Source organism: Acomys russatus, chromosome 13, assembly GCF_903995435.1.
Source record: "Acomys russatus chromosome 13, mAcoRus1.1, whole genome shotgun sequence".
In the NCBI taxonomy this organism is placed as follows: Eukaryota; Metazoa; Chordata; class Mammalia; order Rodentia; family Muridae; genus Acomys; species Acomys russatus.
In genome coordinates, this window is record NC_067149.1 from 21166278 (window position 1) to 21187443 (window position 21166).

The 21166-nt window shown below is 44.6% G+C and overlaps 1 protein-coding gene across 1 annotated transcript in view; it reads right to left on the minus strand.

The window, feature by feature from the left end:
• Window positions 1-4523: 4523 nt before the first annotated feature.
• The window catches only part of Adamts9 (ADAM metallopeptidase with thrombospondin type 1 motif 9), a 164078-nt gene continuing 147435 nt past the window's right edge, over window positions 4524-21166 (minus strand). Inside the window, exons 38-40 of the mRNA XM_051154938.1 lie at window positions 18682-18786; window positions 7412-7506; window positions 4524-4682 (exon numbers count right to left, since the gene is read on the minus strand). Of these exons, the coding sequence (XP_051010895.1) occupies window positions 7417-7506; window positions 18682-18786 (195 nt within the window). The 3' untranslated portion in view covers window positions 4524-4682; window positions 7412-7416. The remainder of the gene's footprint in view (window positions 4683-7411; window positions 7507-18681; window positions 18787-21166) is intronic.

The window sequence follows — 21166 nt, forward strand, 5'->3', positions numbered from 1 at the left end:
ATACAGGATAATCATACTACAATCCACAGACCTAAAGAAATTAAGTAACAAGGAGGGCCTTAGGGAAGATGCTTAATTCTTATTCAGAAGGGCAAATAGAGTAGACACCCAAAGTGCTTGAAGACAGGGAACACAAAGGCAGCCTACCATAGATGTCCTCTGAAATACTCCACCCAGCAGGGCATCAAAGCAGATGCTGAGACTCACAGCCAAACTTTGGGCAGAGTGCAGAGTGACTTAGGGAAGAGTTAGGGGATAGAAAGGGACAGGAGCTCCACAAGAACAACAGAGCCAACAAATCTGGGCCCAGGGAGACCTGCAGACTGATGCACCAACCAAGGACCATGCATGGAGAGGACATAGGCCCCCTGCTCAGGTGTAGTCAATAGGCAGCTCAGTCTCCATGTGGGTGCCATAATATGAGGAGTGGGGGCCACCTCTGACATGGACTCTGGTGCCCACTCATTGATCATCTCCCCCTGGCGGGGCAGCCTTACCAGACCAGAGAGGAAGAGGATGCAGGCAGTCCAGATAAGACTTGATAGGCTGGGGTCTGATGGTAAGTGAGGAAGGTACCCCCTTTCTGAGGACTGGGATAGGGGAGGGAGGGAGAGTAGGATAGGTAGGAAGTCAGGGAGGGGGCTACTACAGTTGGGATATAAAGTGAATAAATTAAAAAGAAATAAAATTTCAAAAGCAACAATAAGTACTGAAGAAGATAGGTGGTTATGGAGAACAGTGCCAACTCATGCAACTATTGGTACAAGGGCAAATTGGTGAAGTTACCAACTGGTGGAAATTAGTGTGGTGGTCCCTCAGAAAACTGAAAGTAGATCTACTATTTGACACAATTCTATCTCTCCTGGGCATATACCCAAAAAACCTCGTCCCATAAAGACGCGATCATCCATGTTCAAAGCTGCTTTATTCACAATAGCTAGGGCTAGAAACCACCCAGATGCCCATCAATGATGAATAGATAATGAGAAGGTGGTACAATGGCATTTTATAAATATGAAATTTCATCATGGATGAAGGCAGACAACATTGTACTGAGTTAAGTAAAACAGACCTATAAGACAAATGTCAGATATTCGCATTCATATGTGGACCTTAGCATTGAATCTTTGGATTCATTGTGTTTAATTTCAAGTACTTGTAAAGTCAAGGAAACAAGAAAGGGACAGTTAGTGGGGAGGCAGCAGAAAGACCTCAAGGGAGCTGAGCTAGTGGGACACAGGTGATTGAAGCAGACAGGTGACATGAGGAGGAGGAAGGCTTATTTGGGAAGAGGGAAGGGGGTGTAGAGCAGAGGAGTGGCTTGGGGGGAGATATAGCCAACTTTAAGGATATTTGAAAAGCCATATGGAAATCTAATACTTTATAGTTTCACATGTATATTCATGTAAAAAGGTTTAGTTGGAGCCGCCCTACATAAGGAGTTATGTTCAACCTAGAAGCTCTAAGTTGCTAAATAAAAGGCCTAGGGCCATGTGTGAGATACTGACACTTTAGCTGCTTGTTAGAGGTGTCACAGAGGACCACCCCCCCCCCTTGTTCACTGTTGTTGGGATTGCAAACTGGTACAGCCACTATGGAAATCAGTGCGGAGAACTCTAAAAAACAAACAAAAGTGAAACGCTAAATATAAATCTACAGTATGACCTAGCTATACCACTCCTTGGCATATGCCTAAAGGACTCAACATCCTACTCCATGGATACTTGCTCATCCATGTTCATTGCTGTTCTAATCACGGTAGCTAGGAGACGGACACTACTTAGATGTCCTTAACCAACAAACGTATAATGAAATGTGGTGCACATATACCAGGGAATACTAATCAGCTGTAAAGAAAAACAAAATCATAAACTTGGCAGGCAAATAGAAGGAACTAGAAAATATCTTGCTTAATGAAGTGACCCAGAGTCAGAAAGACAAACACCATCTGTTCTCTCTCTCATCAGAGGCTCCTAGCTCCTAGATTTCAGGTGTGAATACATAATCTGTAGTAACTAACAGCAGAAACCAGGAAACTAAAATAAAGGAGGGGCCCATTGCCAGGGTCAGAGGGACGGGGGAGCAATAGAAAAGGGAATAGTAGGGTACAAATGATCAGGGAAATGAGAAAAATGGGGAGATCTAATTGGGCAGCAGAGGAAAGGGAGATAAACACAGAAGGAAGGAAGGAAGAGGGTAAAACAATAAGAATGCCTGAAAAGGGCATAAAGAATCATATTATTAGCTATCTACCTAAATAACCACTGTAGCACAGAAGAGGTTATGTGTGTGTGTGTGTGTATATATATATATTACATTCTTTTGAATTGTTGGTAAGGGTTGTCAGAGAGACTCCCACAACATTACAAACTATTGCTAGTGCTCATGGTTGCCCCATAGAAGTGGAAGGTAATCCCCTATTGGTGAAGACACCATGCACTTCAGACACAAGGCTCAGAGGCCCCTGGGCTGGAACTGACCTGAATGCCTCCTCCCTGAGGACTGGCTTTCATGGTGCCAGAAGGCACTGAGCAATCACCCAAAGGAGTGAAGCACCAACACTCCTACCCAGCTACGATGCCTATAAACCGTAACAATGCCCAGCATGGTGCCATAGACCTAGGGGTGCAGCAGTGGAGTGCATACCTTGGTGGTAATCGAGAGCCCTCCAACTGGACTTGAGACCTGCTCAATGAGGGAGAACCATACCTAGAACCCAGGAACATGTATTCTAGAGACATTTGCATTCGAACTTTAGTCAAGCGTCCAGAAGCCAAGAGAACCATACATGATTCGGATGTGGTCACAATATTTATTTATAATATGTTTCACATGTATTAACAATAGACAATGACAGTTGTTCATACACCAAGTGCTCTGGCATCTCTGTGGAGTTGGAGAATACTGTCAGGGTTTTCCTAACCTCTTTGGTCTTGGAAAGCTTGGGCAGGCTTTCTCAAGCAAAAATGTCTTGTGACCACTGCCTCAGCAGTTTCAGAAAGACTTGGGCATCTCACATGCCAGTTTATTTCTCACATAAATGCTGAGGACCACAGGAAACCTGGCAGGGTATCTGGCTCCCAGCCTGAAGGGAAGTCATATCATTGGCCAAAGTTTTTAATGTAAAAGGTGGTTGATCTCCGTGGCTCAGGACTGGCTCCTGTAGTTCTCTGAGTATGCTGAGGGTGTCAAGGCCATGCTCCTGCTGTGTATCCTTTGTTTCAGTGCTTGGAAACTTGGGAGTCTTTGAGGATATCTTGACAAAACAGCGGGAGACCCTACCTTCCCAGTGTGACTCTGTAATGAAGCTATTGGTGGACCCTCCCAATGATTGAAAGGAGTCCGAGGCACCATGGACCAAGTAAAGCACATTACCAACAACAGTAAGAAAAGAGTCCAGCTATTATTAAAAAAAAAAAAAAAAAAAAAAAAAGTCAGGTCAAAATATAAATGTGAATAAAAGGTCTTACTCTAGCCAAGTGATTTACCCATTGGGAACTGTCTATATGTTACTCCCTTTTATTAAGTGTGTATAGGTTTTTACTCTGATGATTACTTTAAAAACATATAATATTAGCACCAAGGCAGCATATTTCTTCCCAGAGATCACATGAAACGGAATAGATACTGTAACTGGCAGTTGGTACAACCTGTGATGTTGCTAACTTACTTATTTGCTAATTAAATGTTCCCACGATTGCCCAAAAAAAAAAAAAAAACCAAAAAAACAAAAAAACAAAAAACCCTTATTCAACTCACGTTAGCACCTTGATGTCAGCTAGGTCATTAAAAAAAATAATTACAATTCTCAAAATGTAACAGTAAAACACATCTCCAGGTAAAAAGTAAACAATAGTGTACCGTGATAATGAAGGGTCACTTTGTCATATACTACATATAATGTAGAGTACGTAAAATGCAGTGGTCTGACTGCAAGGGAGGACATCATGCACAGGCAGTCACAATAGAATCATTTTACGTACAAAAATATTACATCACAATAAATAATTTCAAACATAAATATTAAAACTTTACATCATTAGGGTAATTCAGCAGGCTGAGCATCCCTCCTAGAAATGCTTGAGACCGTTAGCGTGTATTTCAGACCTTTTGAAGACTTGGTGATATTTTCATATGGAAGATGAGATATCTTTGGGATGGGACTCAAATCTAAGCATGGCATTAATTTAAGCTTCTCTCTTTTAAATGGAGTTGCGGTTTACTACGAGATTTTAGCACAGCTTTTAAGCAATAGGATACTCAGGGAGAGAGCATTACATGCTGAAGAACATGGGTTATAGGCCTCACTTGTGTTTCCTATTCCTCTTTACATCTACGACAGGAATGAAGTTTCGCGTGGCTCTTCAAGAAGATTTGTGTATGAAGCAAAGTTTCATGGCATGAAAGCTCCCATTTGATATCTCATCGCGGCTCTCAAATTTTAAGAATTTGGAGCACTCCAGAGTTTAAATGTTTGGCCAAGGGATGCTCAACCTCTCTCTCTCTATATATATATATTTTATTTATTTATATATATGCATATATACACACATGTACACCTACATTCACACACGCAAGCAGACAGATCCACACACACGCACACAGATGCACCCAAATTTAAGGTGGAGGTATTGAATTACTATCCTTCATCCGTCTCGTTAATGGCTTCCTCTTCAGAGCCCCTGAAATAAACAAACCAGTAATTATAAACCCTTTACCTCAAATGCTGAAAGTCAAGAGTAGATGAGTGAGGCATTTTCATATGCAGAATTACAAAGTGTCACTTAGGATATTCTCTGGGTTAGAAAGTTAACGTGTATTTATTTGGTCATCTATTTATTTGTTTATTTGCTATAAGCAACACAGAGGAGGGCTGGGGAGGAAGCTCAGTGGTGAAGTGTCTGTCCAGTAGCATCAGGGCCTGGATTTGACCTCCAGTACCACAGAAGAAAGAGAGCAGGCAAGTGGTATAGCGGAGAGAGGCACTTTCTAGAAGGCGAGAACCAACCCCTGTGAGTCGTTCTCAGAGCCACAGGCATGCTGCAAGGCGTGTGCATGCCCCCAACACATACATACATAGATAAATGAATGCAATTCAAAAGGAAAGGGAGAAAAACAGTAATTACAAAAGAATGCAAGAGAAAAAAAAGTCCAGTGCCTACAAATCTCACTGAGATAACATTCAAATGTTAGCATGTTTCCTTCTAGTCTTCTTACATACATGTAACTTTTGTACACATGTATTCATATTTTATGACATAATATACACAAGAAAATGGAGTCCCAAGAGTATATCTTTTGAGTTTTGCCTACTTCCACTCCTTTCTATCTTTGCTTTTGGATCTCAAGTCTTTTCTCAACTCCTGTCATTGTGCGCACATGCGTGTGTGCGTGCATGTTATATTTTATTTTCTAGCCAGGCTGTCCTGGAACTCACTTTCTATTGTTTTGTTCATTGCTCTGGTTCTAAGGGTCAAAGCCAGTGCTTTGTTCATGTTGGGAAAGTGCCATAATGCTGAGCTGCAGTCCCAGGTCAAACCTCTTCTTGGTCTTTTAGAAGTGACCCTCTTCCAAATGGAGCCATCAGTTACCCGACTCCTGGAAGGCACAAGATCTCAGGCCACTAGACACTGGTTGTTTTACAACTGACCATGTGATCCAACCATACACAAGCAGAGGTTCATTTGCTTGTCCTAACGTTTATTCTGTGTATAGGTGCTTTGCCTCACTGTATGTCTGTGTGCCAAATGTGTGCCTGGTGCCTTTGGTGGCCAGGAGGAAGTATCAAATCCTCTGGAAGTGAAGTGCTGTGGTTCTGAGCTGCCATGTGGGAATTGAACCTAGATCCTCTGGAAAACAGCCAGTGCTCCTATCTACTGAGCCGTCTCTCCAGCCCAAGCAGTGTTGCTTTTTGGAATGGTGGCGGAAGGCATTTAGTTGAATCGGGAGCTGCAGTGACTAGGTAATCTTAGCCAGGCCAGGACATGGGAAAGACAACATGGTGAGAAAGAAGCAGCCCGAGGGACTCACGCATTGTCACTGCCGATTGATGGAAAACAACACTGTGGAGCCCCAGGCAGCCTGGCCTGAAGCAAGTGCAACAGGTGGGAACCCCTCTTTTGCAACACCGATAATAGTAATTTAAGATTGCAATTTTGCTCAGGTGTGGTGGTGTGCAACTGCAGTCCCAGCACTTGTGAGACAGAGGCATAAGGACCCCAAGTTTAAGGCTAGCTTGGACTAATAAACAAGAGCCTGGGGGCTGGAGAGATGGTTCAGTGGTTAAGAGCACTGACTACTCTTCCAGAGGTCCTGAGTTCAAGTCCCAGCAACCACAGGGTGGCTCACAACCATCTATAAATGTGATCTGGTGCCCTCTTCTGGCCTGCAGGTGCACATGCAGGCAGAGTACTGTGTACATCATAATAAATAAACAAACTTAAAAAAAAAAAGAGCCTGTTCTAAAAAAAAACATATTAAAAGAATACTTTTCAACATTGATGCTTATTTAAACATTTACCAAATAGTAGTGTGTGTGTTGGAACAGGAATGAGCCATCCAGGGAACTGAATAGGCCACTGGACTTTATAGGGAAGGTGTTAGAAGCTCACACAGATTAGATGAACTATGCCAAGTAGCTGAAGGTGCCAGGACAATGAAGTGAGCAAGCAGTTTAGTCATTTGCCCAGCAGAGGGAACACTTGTGGCATATGAATGAGTTGTCTGTGGATTTTGATACAATAAAGATTCTGATTTCATGTGTACAGAGAGGGGCTCTAAGATCCTGCACTCATGGCAAGATCTCAGATGACAGTCAGCTGCTGGCCCCGCTGTGAGTGACAAATCTGTGACACTGTGATGACTGAGAGCACAGCTCTTGGCATAAGGTACCACTGGGCTCTGCAAAGGAATTCACAGTGACCTTAGAAATCCACTTGATGGTTGTGTGCCTCAGCTTCCTCTGCTGTAAAAAAAGGACAAGAGCTCTACCTCAGGAGTTTCCTGTGAGGATTCAATGGAGTGGGTCCCATAAGTTGTTCAGCACAGTGGAAGCTCAACACATACCAGCGCTACCGTAATTATTATATTCCTGGCAGTATTTAGCTCAGCTCCCTGTGTCACAATTTGCAGTATTCAAAACGTAGGTTTCTTGATCTTACCAGAGACCTTAGGAAGTAAGACTCCCGGAGGTAAAAACCCAGCGGGCAGCATTTTCAACAGGCAGTGAGGAGAAACTTCATGTCTGAGGCCTGAGGACCTTGGGTTCAAAGGTGACAGGCATCCTCAGACACAGAAAGACAGATAAGCAGAAATGTAAAGGGCAGAATATTGTCGGGTCAGCTTTATGATGCTCAACAGTAACCCTATCTGGGGAGAAGCTACAGATTAAAGTTAAAGAAGGGGGGCTTACCTTAGTTATGAAACTCGCACCTCCAGGCCAGTGCCGGAGGATGGAGTGCATTTTCCACAGTAGCCACCGCATTTCCCTACGACCCGGGTACCATCCTGCAAAAACATGTATCAGCTTAGATGACTTGTGAGGTCACTGTTTTAGAGGCTTGCAATGGTCTGGAGGGAAATTAATTCTTGCATCCATAGTAAGTATTGAAAAAAATACTTATGGTCATGGTGGAATTGCACACATCAGTGAACTAGGCTCACAGGTCAAATCCAGACCACCACCTGTTTCTGGATGACCTACACTCTAGAGTGGTTTTTACATTTTTTCTTGTTTGTCTGCGACAAAGCAAGGGTTTCGCTTTATATCCAGACTGGCTTAGGCCTCCTGGGTTTGGGATTGTAAGTATACATTCACCATATTGGGTAGTGTTGCCTTTTCTATACAGTTGAGCAGACTTAAACTAAGACTAGTGTGTCCTGATACCTGAAAATTGCACAAAATTCAAATTTTGGCATAGCCAGCATCACTTGGGTACCTAAAGCCCACAGTTGTTTTCAGGCTGCAGGAAGAGAAATGAGTCGTGTCTAGCTCCTGCTGTCCAGGACATGGTGAATCCTAGCAGCGCAACTCCAACTCAGCTGTGTTGTGAGTGTGAGGTGTGTTGCGAGTTCACAATAATGCCATTATTCTCTTACTACAGTTGTGATGGTGAATCTTCACTGTCTCCCTGTCACCTTAGAATCACCTATAATCACACTTCTGGATAAGTCTCAGAAATGGAACCACTCTAAATACAGGCTCAGAGCTCAGACTCACTCATCCTCTTGCTTTCCGACTGTGGATGTGGTGCGGTCACTGCCTGGCCTCTTGTTCCTGTCCCCACTCCTTCCTCACTACCATGGACAGTACTCTCTGACTGAGCCAGAAAGGAAGGGTCCTCCTTTCAGCTGCTTTTGTTGGGTGTTTTCTCAGAGCAACGGGATGAGTAATTAATACACCAGGCTGTCATCCTCTGATACATCAAGAAGACCCTGGGTTTTAAGCGTTCCGGTTTTAAGATATAGGGGCATGTGGAATGTTCTATGATTGATTTTAGACAACAGGTTACTGTGTTTATCACACAACAATACAAAAAGTGTGTTGAGGGATTAAAACACACACTGACAAACCCACACCAAACACTTGTCACAATATTTTCCACTTATGAGAAAACAACAATCAAAATGTGGGAAATTTAAGATAGATTATCAATGCAGTGTAGTTTCTCACAAAAACAAAGAATAGGTACATTCCATGTGGGTCAACTATTAGCAAAATAAGAAAAATAATTTACTCACTGAGTGAATTGTGTTTTATTTAACAGCGAGAACCAAAGAAACATGTACAGAAGAAATACATTGGCTTAAAAAAAATGACCCCACCCCTTTGGCAAGAAGGGGTTCTTGAAAGTCCCTGAGGATGGAGTCAGCTCATCTGCTGGTGAGATTGAGGCAGATCGTTTTGTACAGTTTTTCTTTGGCACCCAATGAGTCAACAGAACTTGCTATTTATTCGAGGAGACAATTCTAGTCACCCTGCTGGTGGCTTGAATGAACGAACGTCTGTGCTCTGTCTCTGTGGAACAGACTCAGAGGCAAAGATTCCCAAGGTGTTAAGAAAGGACCAGAGCGGAGGGACTGAGCGACTCTGCCGGTATCAGTTGCTTTTCTCACTGGCGTGACAAAACACCTAACAAACTTCAGAGAGGAGGAAGGGTTCATTTTGGGCCCTGGCTTGAAAGGTGTGGCGGCAGGAGAGTGAGGCCCCCCCCAGTCAGGAAGCAGGGAAAGATGAATGCCAGCACTCAGCTCACGCTCTCCTCCTCCTTTTTCTTCCGCCTTGGGAGCCCAGCCCACGGGATGTTGCCACGCAGAGTTTTAGGAATCATTTTGGTGAGACCTAGAGTCAAAGCGCTTGACTTACTCTGCTGTCCAGGAGGCCAACTGAGCAGCAGCCAACATTTTGAGTAAGTTTTTTGAGGTCAGAGACGAGAGCAAAAACTGTTTCCGGTCACTACACATGAACCCTTAGTGGCTATGAATGTCAGCTTAAATGCCAAGTACATAGAAGTTCTTAAGAAATGTACCCTGCAACTGAGGATGACAAGCCTTACAGGCACAACTTATACTATGTTGAAGTAATAGTGTCTAACTAACAAGCAATGTTAAGCTTCTTAAGCCCTCTCCTTGGGCCATCACAAGTTAAAACAAGGGGCCGCATCTCTATTCTGTACACACTCACGGTGGTTGTGTTGCCTGAGCACAGACTGCAGACCCAATAGTGTGATCTGCACTTTGAGGTGAGGAAGAAGTAATTTTCATATTTCAAAATCCATTTAACTAAAGCCGTTTAACAAGGCACTTCCACATAACTTGCAGTTTCAAATGATTAATTGGAGAGCAGATAGCACAGTGCTAGGGAGATGGTTCAGCAGTAAATAACACCTCCTGACCTCCAGCACCCACACCAGGCAGCCGCCTGTAACCTCAGCTCCAAGGAACGTGACACTTTCTAGCCTACTTGGACACCCGTGCAAATCCATGAAGTAAAGCTCAGGCAGGCAGGTATGCACACATAAACAAAACAACAAACTTTTAAAATAAGCAAACACCAAAAAAAAAAAAAACAAAACAAAACAAAACAAAAAAACCAAAAAACAAAAACAAAACAAAAAATCAAAAAACCCCCAACCAACTAATAAAATTTTATAAATGCCTGACAAACATGAGCATGCTTACTTAAAACTGTATAATTGTGAATGGGTAACAACCGTGTTTGACAATATCTGTATCTACATAAAAAGGCAGTTAGCACCAAGAAGCATAAAAGTTCATTTCCATCAGCATTAACACACAAATATTTACCATAAATTTTGATAATAGAAAGCATCAGTGAGAATTGACCATGTCCCCTGGAGGGGGAGACCTGGTGGCACTCAGAGGAAGGACAGCAGGTTGCCAAGAAGAGACTTGATACCCTATGAGCATATACAGGGGGAGGCAATCCCCCTCAGGAACAGTCATAGGGGAGGAGAATAATGGGAAAATGGGAGGGAGGGAGGAATGGGAGGACACAAGGGATGGGATAACAATTGAGATGTAACAAGAATAAATTAATAAAAAAAAAGTAGAAAAAAAACACCAGTGAGACAAAACATTTTCTTTCTCCAATATTCTATTCTTTCATGGTAGATTTGTGTTAAAAAATGTTACTCAGATAGGGCGAAAGAGGGAGGGAGGGATGGGGTGGGGGGGTGGCTGGGGAGGAAATGGGAAGATACAAGTGAGGGGCTAACAACTGGGATGTCACCTGAATAAATTATAATAAAAATGTTGCTCAGTTGTTAGTATATTTAGAATTCAACCAGTGAAGATGTAAGTGTGTGTGTGTGTGTGTGTGTGTGTGTGTGTGTGTGTGTGTGTGTCTGAGGAAACTAGAAGAGGACATCAGAGCCCCCTGGGATTAGAGTTAGAGAGGGTGGCAAGCCACCATGTGGATTCTAGGGTACTCTGGATGCTGGATGCTCTAAAAAGGCAATCCGTGCTTTTAACCACTGGGCCATCTCCCCAGCCCCACCAATAACAATTTTGTGCATGCCTTTACTCTCCTGATATGTACATAACACACATACATACATTATACATGTATAATGTAACTAATCCTGCCATTTGACTCAAATCTCCAAATCTTTTCTTTCTGGCCCTTCACTGAAAAGGGTTGCTGATCCCTGGCCCACGCCCCACATGGTCAGTGTTGAGCCGCCTTGGCACATGTGTCTCGTGCCATTCTTTTCCATACTTGAATTTCTTTGAATGATGCCTCTGACATGACATGACCCTTGCTCCACAGGACATTTGCACATGTCACGCTCTGTTGGCCGAGATGTTCTTTTGTTCTTTTCTGAATGTCCCACCCAGCCTGGTAAACTGTTGATTAAGCAGTTGAAAGGCAGCTTCCCCTGGGACTTGGGGTTGGGTCAGTTATCGGCTATAAGCACCCGCAATGCGATAATGTCCTTTTACACTTCTTTTCATTAGAATGTAAGCCCCATGATGTAAAAGTGACATCCTGCTAAAACTGGAAGCATCTAGTTCCAGGGCTGTGTAAGGCTAATATTGATCCCAATCACACATTTATTAAATGAGTGAGATGAAGGATTGAAAAAAACATAGTGTGGGATCCTCTTTTGTACTGTAAATGTATTGCTAATTAGTTTCCCTAATGCTTTTTCACACTTTGAAAATATCCCGTGATGCAATGCAGCACCACACTCCTTTCTGTATCCACCATGACACTTAAGCCCTGCCCCTCAGCCTCCTTAGACAAAACTGTACCTTCTCCACAATTGGGAATGATGGCCTGAACACACTTACACCTCATATTTCTGTGCTCCGTCTCCTGAACTGGGTCAAGAATCATGAAGACCTGGTTTCTATGCCCCACTTGTGATCCCTCTTGTAAACAATGGGTAATCTTGGGGGCAAGGAGGATGTTTGTTTGTTTGTTTGTTTGTTTTGGGGTGGAGGAGGGAAGGAGGAGTCCAGGAAGAGAGAATGAGAAAGAGAAACAGTGCCTAATTTAACAACAAAATAAGAGAACGAAAGGTTTTCTCTAGCTTTAAATTTTTCCTGCATTTGATTATAGGTGTGACTGATAGGAGAAGTGACTCCTATCACCTATGTGGTTGGTCCTGGTTCCTGAGTGCTGAGCTAGGTCTGGGGTAGTCATGAACTGAGAGGAGCACTGATTGTAAGCAGAGAGCTGGTGGCTGTCAGGGCACTGGTATGTCAGGACAATCTTCAGCATCATGAAAGCTAAGCCAAGCCTGAACTCCACTCCCTGTCCAGCATGGGAGAGGCTCTGGCGCACGAGCACAGGCCTGCAGCCGGCACAGCCTCTTTCTAACGCATTGGTTGCAGAGCTTGAGACTGGTTTTAAAGAAGTCCCAGAGGCCTTCCCAGAGCAACTGTAAAATGGGCAAACAAGTCTCTTCTCATACTTTGCTGTAGTGAAAGAACACACATTAGCCACCTGGCATAGGTCTGAGCCTAACCCGTGTGCTGAACAAGTGTTACCTTTCGTTATATCATGAAGGCATTTGTGTGTATATCTGTGTGTGTGGGTGGTGGTGGTAAATGCACACATAGTTTATTGTGTATGTGTGAAACCTGGGGCTACCTTCCAGTGTCACTCTATACTTTACTGGCCTGGCACTCACCAAAGAACAAAGACTGGCTGGCCAGCGAGGCCCAGGGATCTGCCCATGTCAACACTAGGATTGTAAGTGTGTGCTGCCATGCCCAGCCAGCCACTTGATGTGGATTCTGGGAGTTAAACTCAGCACTTTGGTGACTATAGCTCTCTGTGCTTACAAAGTCACGCTGTGAGGACCTCCATCATAGCCTGTCTTCATCAAAGAAGAATAGGCCTGGGTACTCATAAATTAAAAACAACCAAGGCCGATATTGGCTTTACATTAGTCACACCATCTCCTCCACTGAGACGCTGCTGGTTTAGGCAGAGCAGATGAAAGTGGAGCTAACCATTTACTGTCTCTGATAACACTACCCTCAGATGATGCTGAAGATGGTCTTAACATGTCGGCATCCTGACAGTTGTGAGACTGAAAAACAACTGCACGGTAAGAAAAACATGACTGACCGCATCTTTCAGAAAAAAAAAAAAAAAAAAAGGAACCAGAAGCCTCCACTGACAAGCAATGAGACTCTGGGTTTTATTTCTTATTACAGCCGAATTCTCTTTAAATAAATATTTGTTACTACTAGCTCCCACTATTAAGTAGCATATAGATTAAGTGAGTGACTCACTGCCCTTTGAGGCATAGTTTGTATTCCCAGTTTTTACTCAGTCTTTGATTTTTCTCAGTGGATAGGATTCGTCAAAGCTGATGGCTGTGATTTAGGAAGGGGCCTATCTTTGATGGAAGAATGTTCTTTTGCCTGTCTGTAGAAGAAGGGGAAGCAAGTGTGAGTTTGTTAGGAAAATCCATAGAGAGATGAACAATTAGAGACATAGTTTTAGGACCTAAAATGAAATGTTAGGGTTAAGATGACATGCAAATTTGACTTTTTCTGAAATTTCATTACAATACACAGAAATATAATTTCCCCCCAATATGGTCCTCAGACAACTATGTGTATTCAGATAGATGTGTAAATACTGTCTGGTTTCCATAGCAATGTGCAGACTAAAATGTCCATGCATAGGAAATGTGAATCTATGAAATTCTACTTTGCAGGTCTGTGGAGTGGTTTGGGTACTTGGTGAAGAGTGGGGCAGTCCATGCACATACATGAGATTCCACTATACTGTGCACACGCATGTGCAGACACATATGTTCATTTCCTAATTCAAGTGTTTTAAAAGGAATTCAGAGTTAGGTAAAGCCTGTGTGTTCCACATAATATAACTTTCATTACTGTATAAAGTAACTATTTTATTGTAATCCTTTCCACAGAACAAGAAATCCCTGGTAGATGGCAGACCCAGAAAGCAGGCTCCCTGTGCCTTAAAATCCCCAGGGCACATAAGAAAGGAAAGCAGAAGGCACTTTGCACACCAGCCCGACCAGCCAGAAGTAGGCTCCCTCTGAGCCAGCTGACCCTGAAGATTCATTTGAAATCTCTTCCCTGGAAGAGCACCAGACAGGCAGGCCTGAGCATTGTGAGCAGGGCCACAGCAGAACTCTGAACAGGCCTGAAGAGCCCTTTTATACCCTCAGCACATTAGAGTTGAAGTTCCAGAATGTTCCTGGCACCAAAGCTCAGAACTTGGACATTTTCCCTCCTTCCTCTGAGGCATGGTCTTGTGTCTGTCCACTTAGCGCGTATGCTGGGATCTAAGCTGAGACAGTAAGAATCCATCAGACCCTCCAGACAGTCTTTGGCCTGGAAGTTCCATGTGGGGTGTGGACAGCTTCCCCAGGTTCAGCCTACAGCCTGAGGTCCCTTTACCACCATCACCCCACCCCAGGCAGGCAGCTTCGGGTAGCTTCTGTAAATTGACAGTTAAGTCACAAAGCTGTGAAGATACCACAACAGCAACTGCTTTGCTTACGCTCCTACGTGTGCCCTGAGTTCACAAGAATCCAAGGTGACAGTGTCAATGACCATCCATGCTGTGTGGACAGAGACCTCCTGTATGGAGGGAGGAGGCCTCTTCTCTCAGTAGCTACAGAAAGCCTTCACGCACAGAGCCAATGGCTGGGCTGCTGCAGGTTAGACAAAGCCCAGCATGGAAGATGTTAGGCATGCACCTCTTCGATCTGGCTCCCCCACCAACCCCCAAGATTAACCCTCATTCTTACTTCCTGACTCTGGGACAGACCCAGAGTCGAAGTGTAAGTTTCCCAACACCAACTGGAAGCTGTGCACACAGCAGGGGTTCAGTTTGCACAGTTTCTTTCATCTGCAGTCAACTGTGGCTTAGACATACTACACAGAAAAACATTTCTACATTAAAAAATACGTGCCACTCTGAATATGAGGCAACCTCTCACTACCATGCTCTACCCTACTGCGTACATATGACTCATTCATCTGTCCAGTGTACCCCTGACACACACACACACACGGTCCTTAGTAACTCAGAACATCCCGCTAGCACATCAGTTGCTGTGCCATCACAGTTTGTGTTCGACGGACTCTGGTATAGGACCTGCACCTTCACTTCATCACGCAGGCATCACACGTAACATCGTGACTGGACGAGGAGAGCACAGGACGAGGGTGTTTTTACAGCACACGATCACACATCTTAGAGCAAGCATATTGCTGAGATTGCTTTGATTTTATTAGAGGTTGTTGTTAATCTCTTCCTGTGCCCTGCTTATAAATGAAGCTGCCATAGGAACGAACCCATAGAGGAAAGGCAGTGTAGTCAGAGTTCAGTATTGTCTGAGATCTCGGGCATCTATTGAGGGTCTTCAAAGTACAAGAGGGAACGGCTGCATTTGAATGACAGTCACGATTTGTCTTAGGTAAAGACAGGCGTCTGGGTTCTCTCCACTGCATACAAGGAAGTGCGGAGAAACTTTGTCCCCAGGAGTGAGGTGGCATCTCTGGCTTCCTTTGGCTCTACAGAGCCAGGTTTAGCATCACTGGGATTTTCTTTTAGTTTTGTTCAGGGAGAATGTCCTATTCCCAAGCAGACTTGGAGAAGGGAGGCTTTCATTGGGGGGCAGGGCAGGTGGCACTGACTGGGAGTAGAATGTCACATAGTTCCCAGAATGCCCCATGTAGAGCCGCTTATGCTGATATATTAAAAGTGTGAGTGTGAAAAGCAGGTTGTTTAACTGAGGACAGAGGTTTTCAAGCCTTAGTTACTGACATCACCCTGGAAACCATTAGAGATGTCTATTTCTGGTTTCTTCTATAGAGATTCGGTACATTTGAGGGCTCTGCATGTAGCTCAGTGATAGAATGTATGCTGGGTCCTGTGTTTGACCCCAGTGCCAAGGATGGAAGAAGAGGTTGATGACCAGGGTTTACCAAGCTTTGCAGGTGATGCTGCAGCATGCGCCCCCTTCTGGAGGATTCCGCTTCATATAATGTCCACGTGGGGGCTTCTTGTCAACAGAGTTTGTTGTTGTTATTAACAGGCTAATGTCCCCATGACTTTTCAAGCTTTGTTTTTAATCTAAAAATATTCTATTTAATATTCATACATACATACGATATGTTCTGATCAAATCTACCCCATTCCCTCCCTCCGATTCTTCCCCTACCCTTCCACCACGCTTTCTGTTCACTCCTCTATTTTCTAAAACCTGCTGGGTCCACTGGCAGCAGCCGCCTGTATGTGTGTGGATGTGGGGCTATGTACTGGAACATAGGTCACCTCTCAGGGTTGCATCCCTGAAGAAAACTGCACCCCCTCCTCCCCCCACAGCAACCATCAACTGCAGATGGCTTTTAAGGTAGGGGTGGGTCCTCATGAGCCCCTCCTCCATCCATGCTGGGCCTTGGGTTGGTGTGAGTTTGTGCAGGTCCTGGGCATGTACCCACGGCCATTGCTGCAGGTGGTCACACACCTAGTGGCTCTTACAGCGTTTCCACTCTCTCTTCTGCAATGATGCCTGAATCCTGCAGGTAGGAGGTGTTCTTCAGGAAGGAAATACAATGTGTATTTTTTTCTAACCATAACAGTTCTGGAGGCGCATTTTCATGGATCGCTTCTAGGGGATCCTGCTTTGAGGCCCACACAGCAGCACTTCTCTAGACTGCCAGGCTACTAGGAAACCTGCAGTCCTAGTTGAGAGAGAGAGAGAGAGAGAGAGAGAGAGAGAGAGAGAGAGAGAGAGAGAGAGAGAGAGAGAGAGATCGCCACTCTGCTGCAGCGGCAGCTCAGGCAGAATCCTCAAAGGGCGAGAAATAGCCTTGCAGTACTCAATATGTCCATAGGATGGCACCCCAGCCTTTGGTTAATTTTAGCTTTTGGCTGAAATTTTGGTATTGATTGACATAGTCTACTAGAATTGGGGTGTGTGTGTGTGTAAATGTAACATATTTATAAATACAGCTTACAAAGATGAGTTCATATAACCACATCTAACACACTTAAAAATTTTTAATTTTGGTCACTGAGATATAATGTATTTGTCAAAACATGAACACAATAAAATATGCTAATTTTATTTCCCGTTTTAAAAAACCCCTATAGATCTGGTGACGAGGAGTGGTAGGGGAATAACATTGTGATGTCAGGGCCTGGTCAAAGGTCACAGTGCCACCTTGGCTGCCTCCTGGTGGGAGGGCAGTACTGTGATTAAATCATGAGCAGTCAATGTGACCACTGAATCAGATTTGTGATCCCTGATTAGCTTTGCATCAAAACCAGGAGTTGAGGTACAGAGAGGATTCTGGAAGCTTAAAAAGGGGTCAGGAAACACATTGTGCCCAGAAGCCCAGTGGGATCTCCCCCCGCAACCCCATCTTGGGGCTTTGGGGTAGCGCAGGCTGAGTGGCTGCTTCGTCTGGTTCTCACCTGAGGCAGCATACGTGGAAGGGTTGCCAAGTCCAGCAAGTGGAAGCCCAAATGCCAGTCAGGTGTGAATTTCAGATAAACAACATATTACTGTTACTTATCTTTAGCTGTACAACTGGGGGTTAGGAGACAGGGTCTAGCTATGTAGCTCATGCTGACCTTAAAGTAAAGATTCTCCCACCTCTGCCTCCCTGGTGCCAAAGTTACAGGTGTGTACCCCCATACGTGGAGACAGACTGTTTAGAATATATTAAATATCCTATACAAGCTTAACGAAATAGTAAAAAGCCATTTCACAGCTGACGTGAGGTTCTAACTTGCAGTTCTCACCAGGTAGCCCCGCCTTCCTCGCCTGGCCACATTATTCTGCACTCAGATCTCCTTTCTTTACTCTCTTCCTTGTCTTCTCAACTCACATATGCAGGGACAACTGACAGGAACTGTGAGCTTTCCTCTGTCTCAGGAGGCTGCTTCTTGCGCTGGCCTGAGAGCCCAATGGAAGGGCTATAAGGAGGAGTTTCTGCCCCCCCCTGCTGTCTATCAAAATCACCATGGAGACAGAGCCTGGGAGGTTTGGATCCCTTTAACCTAGTCAGAGGGACCAGAGGGTACGTTTACACTTCTGAGGTACCTCCCTATACAAGGATTGGGTAGTGACTCTCAGGCTGGGTTGTGCTTGCAGGTCACTTGGGGACCAGAGTCCTAGTGCCTTCATTCCCACCTGCTCCTCCACTGCTGTATGCACTGGGTGCAGGGTGACCCAAAAAAAAAAAAAAAGGATTTTTGTAGAAGCTGTGTGTGTATCCCTAACTTCCAGAAAATATCACCTCATAACCTTTTTCTATTGGAATAACAGTTGTGTCTTGGCAGAACGAACCAAACCAAAACTTCATTTCCCTAGGTTCACACAGGTGAGTTGTACTTGATCAGGAAAGATGTTTGAGCTGTGTGGAGTCTAGAGCCCCTCCCCCCTCCCCGTGCCCATTTTGATTAGGTAGTTCTCCCAGGTGCTCAGAGAGCTTAGCGCGCCTTGAGGATAGCTCTAGCCAGGTGAAGCGAGTCCTGCCGCACCCACCTCTAAATCCCTTCCTGTATTTGGGTTCTAAATTTTCTCTCTGGCCCTTTGAAAATAACAGTTTGGTGAGTGGGGACAGCACACCGGCTCCGTCAGTACACAGCCATCATATTCATAAGAGGAAAACAGGGGCCATCTCCCAAGCCATATGCAGCCTTACCGGAGACTTCTTGATGTCCGAAACAGCGTAATTTCCTTGTGATGTCCATCTGGCAGACTCGGTTAAAGACAGGCCGGTCCCATAAAGGTTGATGCTGAAACGCCCCTGGAACACATGGCCAACACGAAAGACTTTCAGCCCACGTGACATACTAACCAAGGCACAGCTGACACATTCAAAGGGACTTCGGTAAGAAGGCTGTTAATTAATTTTGATGGCCACTAATCGTTGAAGGTATTTTGTTATTATGTTGTCAGAGCCAGGTGCTTTACATTCATGATTTCTAGGTAGGGAATGTGTTTACAGATGGTGAAACCCAGGATGACAGGCGATTAACTCCCTCCTGAACACAGAAAGCGGCCCAGGTCATCTTTACTGACTTCTAAATCCTCTCTCACAGCTTCCTCCAGTCGGCCTCCGTAGCACAGCAGCCCTGGAGTTGCTCACAATTATCAGATTCCTTCACGACCAAAATGCCACAATGTAATTTTTCTAACAAGATCTAGCTGCCAAAGTTTGCTGGGCTTCCAGTTCCCTGGGGCTAAGAGCAAGCACACTGTGTACCAAACGCTGCTGGGTGTGAGTTCAAAGCAGAGGCGCGTTTCCAAAAGTAGCCAGAAGAGGGCGCCCGTGGATTGCTGACGAAAGCCCCCACGCCCAGTCCCTCTAACCCCTCCCCCAGCCTTAGTTCAGGGACAGAATTCCCAAAGGCCCCAAGGGTGTGTGGACTGGGCGCTTTGATATTGATTTTTATCTTTAAGGAGCCAGTGCAGTAGAGACACCCTGTAGCAGTCTCTTTTCTCTCCACCACTGGCGGTTTCCGAGCTGAGAATGCTATGTGAACGTGACCGCGCTGCTCTCAGGATAGCTTCTCTCTTCCTAGAACTGAGAACCCACAGCTTTGATAAAAGTTAAAGCAAAGAGGGGATGGAGATGTGCCACTCCTAGCCAAACCCTAGTATGGAAGAGTTAACTCTTTCAGGGAGCGACTAGACCCCAGAGAGACTCACTGGATCCCAGAGACTCTAAGAACCTCAGTTGCTCCATTTATAATATACACACCTCCCTCATTTACCGTAGTGAGAAATATATAAAATAAACCCCACATAAACTGGGTGTGGTGGCCCCTGCCTATGATTTCAGTGCTCAGGAGACTGAGACAGGAGGGTGGCAGTCAAATCCAGGCCACCTGAATTACCTAGGGAAACCCTACCTTAAAACAAAAAGAAAACTTTAGGAGAAAAAACAAACAAAACAAAAAACAAACAAACAAAAAAAACCTCACATCATTGATACTTAGTAGAAATACTGATATCTGTAATAAAAATACAAGTATCACGTCTGCATTTTCTAAGTATCTGTTCCTGCATTTTCTAATTGTTTCATAATAAATTGTTGTTTTCTTTGCCCAGCTTAACCATAATTATTTTGGGGAGGGGCTCAGAATTGCTTTGTCTATTTATATTAATTACTGGTAACTAATATAACATGTGGTCTGTTGTATATATTATAATTATATATTTTATATATAAATATAAGGTAATGCGTGCCTGATACTTGATAGGTTTTCTAGTAAATAGCACATCTTAAGTCTTCAGATGAAACTTTCAAGACGAGGTGTGGCTCATGGGCTCTTGTCCCTGCCAGTTTCATAAGTAAGAAATAATAAGACTCCCAAATCCTTCTGGAGCTTAGGCTCTCTACAAACATGACACGGGCAAGAGGGTTGCTGTTCATGGTGTCCGTGGTCACAGTGGAGGCGACGTGTCTTCAGAAGAAATGTGGGGATGTCTACAGACAGTTTGAGACACCCCAGCTAGGGGCAAGGGAGGAGCATACGCAGCAGGAAGACACCGAGGACTCTATGGGACGGCCTGTAAGTAACAGGACAGCCCCCCACCATCCCCCTACAGACAGCTACCCAGCCCATGTGCTCAAGGTCCAGAGTGCTGAGAGTGAGAAACCTTGGGGAGTAAAAGATGGGTTCAGTCCACAATACCCTCTCCTGAGCCACCTCAGTGGACTGTAGGCAAGTGGTTCCTTCTCCAGCCCACCAATACAATGGGTTAGGAAGATCAAACTTTAGAAGAGGAGTCTATGGGATGGAAGCCGCTTGCCCTGCCCCCACCCCTCTCCCCTCAACCCCCCCTCCCCATTCCTACTGCACCTCTTTACCTGGCTGAGACCAAGGGGTATTACTAGATATATTTAATGGCCGTATTGTATACATGTTAGCAGTCCTTACACTTAGCGGCCTCAATACCAAGGTGTTTGTGAATACTACTGGATTGAGAGACTTCTATGCCAGCCTCCTCACACAGTTTTCTGCTGCTGGCTTTTTTTCTCCCTAATTTTTACAATCTAAAACAAAACAAAACAGTTTGTGTGCCCCAGGCTGGAGTGCTTTAGCCTCTGCAGTGCTGACAGCGCAGGTGTGCACTCCACCCTGTCCAGGTCCTCCTGGCTACTTCCTTACCCCGTGGCC